Raw genomic sequence first — 7,292 nt, 5'->3', positions numbered from 1 at the left:
ATAGTTTATATTTGCAATTAAACTTTTAGTTATTTAATGTGAAAGTTAATAAATTAAAAAATAAAATTTTATGATTATTTAAAATGTATAAATTTGAAGAAATAAAAATTAAGTAACTAAATAATATTATTAAATATTTCTTTGTAAACTACATTTGATTTGATGTTGTATCTATATCTTCACATTCATCATTAGTCCCCAATATCTTCAATTTTTTTTTGAAGTAACCCTTGGTAAGACAATATATAGTTGTCCATGAGCGAACATTGGTTGGGGTAGATATACTCCAACATGTTTGAGTGACTGCCATTGACTTTTATTGATAGTCATTGCAATTTAAAATTATTATCAAATGACAATTTTTTTTAATAAGCAATTTGTATCTAGCGGGTTTCGAAATTATCAAATGACAATTATCTACTTATTATTATTTTAATATTTTTATTAGTTAGATATTATATTATTTATTATTATTATTATTATTAATAATGATGGTTTAGTTTAGTATTATATTATTATTATTTATTTTAATATATATAGTTTGTATAATTAGGGTTTTATTTAGAATTATTATCAATTGACATGTGGCGAGGATTATTACCAAGAAGACATGTGGCTAGGGTTGCCATCATGACTTCTTTACATTTATATTAAGTAGATTAAGATTAAGATTAAGATAAAGATAATCTTTCCTTCCAAATAATTGATAATATTTATATATAAAAAAATGTAAAAATATTGAAGTATGAAGTAATTTTAATATCAATAAGACCTTTTTTTTTATATTTAAAATAAAAAAATCAAAGTGGCTGTGCATGCAATATGAACAGTTTATGGATAGCAACCTATCCCAAAAGGCCAAAACAATATTTATCAACATAAGCATCAAATTTAATCATATATTTACAATGTCTGGAATAAGACCACCGTTTTTTCTTCTTCTTTTTGAAGTTTTGTTCAAAAGGGTAGTAAAAAATCATGGTTAATTGTATCACAAGAGACCACACAATCGGGGCCTTGAGCAGAACTGCCTTCCATTAGCTTTGACAATTGCCATGATTCCAGCAGTTATTCCAGCACAGATTACAGAAGACACATACTGCTGCGTGTTTCGGCCCGCTATAAAATAACAACAGGTTTTCAAATTTAAATTAAAAAAAAATGAAAAGAAAAGGCGAAGCAAGCATCAAGAAAAAGAAAGTTAAATACCTTGATGAAGAGTGAAGGAAGTTGCTGTCAAACTACCAATGATCAAAGCTGATGCCACAGGGAGGTACTGCAAAGTTACATTTTTCTATAAAGCATGTCAAGCACATTAAAATGGTTTCATAAGATCTCAACCACGACAAGATTAGCTCATTTTCTTTTTCAACCATTAGAAGTTTTACGATTCAGGTGGTAGAAAATGGAGATATTAGGATCCGATGTTACTTACAGATAAAGGTTCAAAGCTATTTCGTTGAAAAGGAGAAGGAGCATTTCTTCGGACAGTATAGTGACCGCTTATCAGATCTAGAGCATCCTGCAGAAGACATCAAACTCATTAACCATTTTTGGATAAACTGCCACATATTTATTGACTGCAATGAATCATGAACATAAACGAACTTACCTGCCGAATTCCATCGTGAAAATTATTCAAGTAATAGCGCGAAACTGCACTAATCCCGTCTTTGATTAATCCAGCTAGGGTTTTCTTTCCATATCTGCATCATAAATAAAAAATTTATCAGGATGACATAAGAAAACATAAAAGCACAGGATTCGTTCATTACCGAAATTCTTCGTACCTAACTAAGTCTCCTTTGAGAGCATTAGTCCCAGCATACTCCTGGCTTATCTCATCACCTTGCTCTGCCCATACTAAATAAAATTATTGGATTCAAATAAGCAGGATTATAATTCATAAAAAAATAATAGAGTTTATCAAGAACTTTCATACATATTCTAAATTTTCCATTTTCCTTGTCAAACATTGAAATGCACTCGGAGCAGGTAAGAACTCCAATTCTCTGCAATTGAAGATTTAATGCCTTCTGTGCCATATAACACTGCAAACAGCGGCAAGATAATCAAAATAAGTAGTTGCATAACTTACACAAAGGAGGACAGTCAGACATGGATTAAGAAACTTTAAATCAAATTATCCTATGGCGGGGAACCTGAGTGACATTTGTTCGATCAAGGGAATCGATGCAGTTTGCTCTGATAATTCCTTTCTGCTCCTCTAGTATATCTCCTTTTCTATCTATCATGAAGTATCTGCTCAGCTGAAACAGAAATGATTAAAAATCTGAATCGTAGATTACCAGCATATCAGGATTGTGGCAACTAGCTATTGATATTCGTTAATAAATACTTGAATTTTCTTTTTATTACCTTTGTTTTTCAAAATCCTCTGAAATTTGATCGTAAAGGATTTTCATACCATCATAATTTGAGTTCCCACAGTGGAAATGGAAATCAAAAGGCACATATCTGCCATAGTGTCATGATCCGTGAGTCATAAAACAACAGATGTAAAAGAAAAAACGTGAAAAAGATTAGTCATAACAAACAATGATATATAACACAATCAGAGCGGAGTTCATAACACAAAGGTTGCAAGTTTGCAACACAAGAATAGAGTATAAGAAAAAAGTCGAAATTATCACCTCACATTTTGCTGATTTTGCATTTCAGCGGCGTATGCTGCACTTAGTTGACCTTCTTCACCATGCTGCTTCAAAGTAAAATTAACAAGAAATTGATCAAAATAGAACACAAAAGTAACAAAACAGTTGAAAGGGAAAGTTCGTTGTAGAGATTGGCTAAGGGTAATGTATATGCTAAAGGGTATGCCAATCAAACTTGGTCAGTCCATGGCCTCAATCTCAATCTGAAAAATAAATATGCGATAGATTCAGAGTAGATAGAACAGTCTTACTTTGTCAGTTAGATCAACTGCTAATATCTCTCCGTATCTTTGTGAGAGATCATGGAAATGACGCTCCACAATATTTGGCTGAAACAAAACAAGAAGGGGAAAAACAATAAGAAACAAATATAACTATATTTTGTGAAAACAATTTAAGAACCAAAACAATTGAGCAATAGAATTGTACTGTTTGCTCATGACTAATAACCCTAAGGTGTGGTTTATAGCTTAGGTCAACAATCTGCTCCCACAAAAGAGGAACTGAACCTCGAACCTGCAAAATATTAATTAGAGTACAGATCACAAACAGGGAGCTCAAAAATCAATATTGTAATGTAAATTATAAAACTAGATCTGCTAGCAGAAAGCAAAACAGCTGTAAGGAGAAACTATCCAAAGGAAATAGATATTAATGTAAAATAATACCTGCAAAAATGAGAAACTGAAATCTTCAGTTTCCAGTAACTGTTCAGTTTCAATGAAATTGGCAGTGTCACCTTCAAAGTTAGCTCCTCTTCTCCACATTCTAGTTCCTACGTCACCATATTGTCATATTATAATGAGTTATTAACTTATTGCAAATTTATTGAACTACCATTATAAAAATGAAGCACCGTCGGACATTGTACCTAGACGTCGTGTACATCTCCTTGATATTAATGTGAGTTTAGCACACGAGTCTTTTAGCTTCAGCTCAGCTGTTTGGAAGCTTAAGTGTCGGTTAAGGAACAACGTAGCAGACTTATATAAGAGAATGCATACTTCATTTTCATGTACTAATATTATACAGAGAACACATGCACACATAGACATTCATGCAGAAAGGGGTCAGGAGAGAGAAAAAGTAATTAAATTTTCAGGATATTCCCTTGTACTAGGGGCAAGATGAATCTGTCAAGCTGTCATAAAAAAGATTTTATGTTAGGAGAAGCTGAAGTTCATTAAAGCTTTAAGAAGACTTAATTTTTTAGTGAAATTGAAAAGGAACTTTTACTTCAACAAACAGAAAATGCTGCAAAATTATCTGACCTTAAACTCAATGAGCTCCTCCATAAGATGTTTGTTCCATACATATCGCGGGTCAGCCTGAAATATAAATCGGAAAAAAGAAACCATAAAATTTTAAGCAATTTTCCCTCTTCTTATTGCATCAAATGATGTCAACGGGTTGAAAAGGCCTTTCTTCGATCTTTCCTATTGTAAAAGTAAATGCACAAGAGAAGTTGGTCTGAAGGAGAATTTTGTGACACCTTGCAGGGGCATCATGTCAACTAACCTGCTTCCATAGTGGCTTACTCATCCACCCTTCAACTAACTTGCTTCTTCTCTGCAAGCTAATCGATAATACGAATTACATCTTATGAACATCAAACTTGCAATGATATGAGTATTAAGAGACTAAGATGATAATAAAAATGAACCAGCAATATAAGGACCGCGGCACTCACTTTAATGTAATATCTGTTTCATAAGAATAGTATAGGCCTGGCATTGACTCTACCATTTTCAATAACGTCAAGAAGTATTCTTCGTCCCTTTTCTACAAAAAAGATCGAACACAGAGGACATATTAAGTATGGATCACATGTATAACACTTGATTGATCCCTCGACGACTTATAATTACACAACCTCTTACTTCTTGAGAAGTTGAAAACTTCAGAGCCTCATTACATGCAAGAACTCTCATAGACATCAAGCGATACACCGGAAAACCAAGGAAACTTCCAACTTCCTTCCGAGAAGTTATTACAATGGCATAAGTTCCTGTATCAAGATAGCATTATTGAACCTTAATATGTATAAATGAAGTTATGTTGTTAGACTAGATGGTTCCGAGAAAAAATAAATATTTTTTTCTTTAGTTCTTGTAGCTAGCTTAACTTCTTTCTGCTAAACCAATGCATTCAACATAATCTACTTGAGAAGAAGGCTTTCCTTAAATAGGAAAATGAAAGAAGAACAATTGCAGGGTTGTTTAATGCTATTAATTACAGAAAATATACGCTGCTACTACGTATGAACAAGACTATGTTAACTGATTTGCACCATTAGTGTAAAAATGTTCGCCACATGCATCCAGTAACATCTTACTTCATAGACATTTAAGGAACTCATCTAACAAAATGGCAAAATGATAAGATAAGATCGAATGCATATGCAAGAACATAAAAAAGCAACTCAAGATAAAATTATAAGCATATCTACCTACAACCAATCTTATTGTACCCACGACACCATAAATCGTAGACGTCTTTGTTGGACTTTCTGAGACTGCGTCACCTGTAAAAGATTCATGCCAAAAAAAAAAAAGATTACAACAACATCAACCAAACCTTATCCAACTAAGTGGAATAAGCTACCTTATCAATTTTTGCCACAATGTTCTATCCAGGATCATGTTTATATCCAAATCGTTAATGTCGAGAGATCTTTCTTAATAACTTCTCTTATAGTCTTTCTAGATCTTCCTCTTTCTCTAGTTGTTTGACATCTCTCCATCTAATCTACTCTCCTAACCACAGAATCTGCAGGTCTTCTATCTACATGTCAAAACCACTTAAGTCTATTTTCCACCATTTCCTCTATTGTAGGTGTTACCCCAACGGTCTCTCTAATATTTTCATTTCTAATTCTATCACGTCTAGTCTTTACCACACATCTGACACAACATTTTCATTTAATATCAAGGAAATTATTACCAAAAAAATGGTAATTTTAAATATGTAACTGAATAAGTGCAAGCAAAAGAAACATTAGTTTTAGGCTATAAACAAAATCATTAATAAATGTATAAATGTAAAAGATTACTCATAATCCTCTCTTTCCCAAAATAATATTAATAACTAACCAAAACCAAAACCCTACAAAAAAACTTTCCACTTGAAAAGCAAATCAACTTCTCCTAAAAAATGACAATAATTAAGCTACAAGCTTCATAAAAGTAAAACATCTTATTTCCATTTCAAACCAATAAACTCAAAAGAAGAAGAAATTACCATCAAGGGAATTGATGTTTCCATCAACACGACTAATCCAGAAGCCATGATTCGGAGATTGATGGGATTTGATTACAAATTTGTCCTGAAACTCTTGCAATTCAAGCTCATCGTAAAGCTTGAATCTTTCAGCAGAATCTGAAGGGGATTCAGTGTCCATTACCAAATGGTTGAGGAAAAACAAGATAATTCTTTGATATGTTAGGAAGATAAAATCAAAATGCGGATTTTGGTTTGAATTTATGAGAAAGTCGTAGTCGTATGTAACAACCTGTTCTTCATCTTCAACAACTAAACACCATTATTGTAACCATTTTGGATTAAAATTACTTTTATACCCTCAGAATAATAGTTTAAAAATCAATTCCAGATCATGCTAAAATCAATAATTCGTAGGTTAAAAAAATGAAACACAAATGATTTTTTTTTTTTATACAGGGTGGAGCATGACTAATTTGTTTAGAAATTATTACTCAACCTTGTCTAAATATTTTTCAAAAATATTTAGATTTAACTATTAAAAGTTCACATATACAATATAGACGGAGTAGTATTAATTATTAAAAGTTTAATACATAATTGTGAATATTAGAGTTTAAATTCAATCTAAAAAATTAATTTCTATTAGTTGAGTTAAAATTTATATACTAAAAAATATTATGATTAAAATAAATGCACGAATTGTGAGAATAAACATACTTGGAGTTATTTTAGAAGAAACATAGTTTGATATTACTCAAATAAATTTGATCTAATTTAAAAGCACGCTTCTAAATATGATTGAGAAATCTTTTTAAAAAAATATTTGACATACTTTTTTAAAAAAATTAATAGAAAATAAATAATATAAATTTTATTTATAAACAATATATATATATATGAGTATGACAAGTTGAATAAATTTAAAGAAAAAATCATAGTATAATTTATTTAAATAAATAAACATTTAAACAACATAAATATTATCTATTTAATAAAAAGTCAATTCAAGTAGAACATTATCGGTGGTTCGCTTATGATTTGATCGATAGATTTTAATAACATAAATTAACTTTTAAAGAGAATGGTACGAGTGTTCATAGCTATGAGTTAACTCAACCTAAATCAAATCAATATATAAATTACTCAACCCTGTTCATTTAAGGTTGTGTCTGAGCTAACTCATGACAACCTATATAACTTTAGTTCGGATATCAAATTTGAATTTTTGAACTCATATACTCGTTCACGTAATATTAATAATTTATTTATTATTTAATATGAAAAAATTAAGATATGACTACTAAGTCCACTAATATTTCATTCATCGTCAATAGTGCTACTAACTTAATATTAGACCAATTAATTTAAGTAATTTAAAGACTAAATGTTATTGTT

At 30.8% G+C, this 7,292-nt stretch overlaps 1 protein-coding gene across 4 annotated transcripts; it reads right to left on the bottom strand.

Annotated features, from left to right (window-relative positions):
- Positions 1–534: 534 nt before the first annotated feature.
- On the bottom strand, positions 535–6,206 carry LOC131609380 (phosphoinositide phosphatase SAC8-like). Of its 4 annotated transcripts, none has more exons than XM_058881067.1 (20): positions 5,916–6,206; positions 5,125–5,199; positions 4,556–4,683; positions 4,366–4,457; positions 4,194–4,251; positions 3,947–4,003; positions 3,784–3,816; positions 3,547–3,628; positions 3,344–3,450; positions 3,105–3,191; positions 2,927–3,004; positions 2,655–2,722; positions 2,380–2,478; positions 2,163–2,262; positions 1,943–2,051; positions 1,791–1,863; positions 1,613–1,706; positions 1,436–1,522; positions 1,210–1,294; positions 535–1,119 (listed from the first exon to the last, which is right to left on the bottom strand). In XM_058881067.1, exons 1-20 carry the CDS (start codon positions 6,073–6,075, stop codon positions 992–994), a joined length of 1,800 nt encoding a protein of 599 aa, XP_058737050.1. In that variant the 5' UTR covers positions 6,076–6,206; the 3' UTR covers positions 535–991. The 4 variants fall into 4 exon arrangements, with proteins under 4 accessions (XP_058737050.1, XP_058737053.1, XP_058737051.1 ...); XM_058881070.1 differs by having other exon boundaries at positions 537–1,119; positions 1,210–1,276; XM_058881068.1 differs by having other exon boundaries at positions 538–1,119; positions 2,655–2,719.
- Between the last annotated feature and the right edge of the window lie 1,086 nt (positions 6,207–7,292).

Source organism: Vicia villosa, linkage group LG6 (assembly GCF_029867415.1).
Source record: "Vicia villosa cultivar HV-30 ecotype Madison, WI linkage group LG6, Vvil1.0, whole genome shotgun sequence".
Taxonomy (NCBI): Eukaryota; Viridiplantae; Streptophyta; class Magnoliopsida; order Fabales; family Fabaceae; genus Vicia; species Vicia villosa.
Note: the sequence above shows the minus strand (reverse complement) of the source record. Positions and strands in the feature narration are given on the sequence as shown.

Coding starts and splice junctions, on each gene's coding strand:
- LOC131609380 (XM_058881067.1), bottom strand. CDS start 6,075: ATGGACACTGAATCCCCTTCAGATTCTGCTGAAAGATTCAAGCTTTAC. Junction 4,252..4,365: donor GAAACAGATATTACATTAAA/GTGAGTGCCGCG, acceptor ATTATCGATTAG/CTTGCAGAGAAGAAGCAAGT. Junction 2,479..2,654: donor CAAAATCAGCAAAATGTGAG/GTGATAATTTCG, acceptor ACACTATGGCAG/ATATGTGCCTTTTGATTTCC.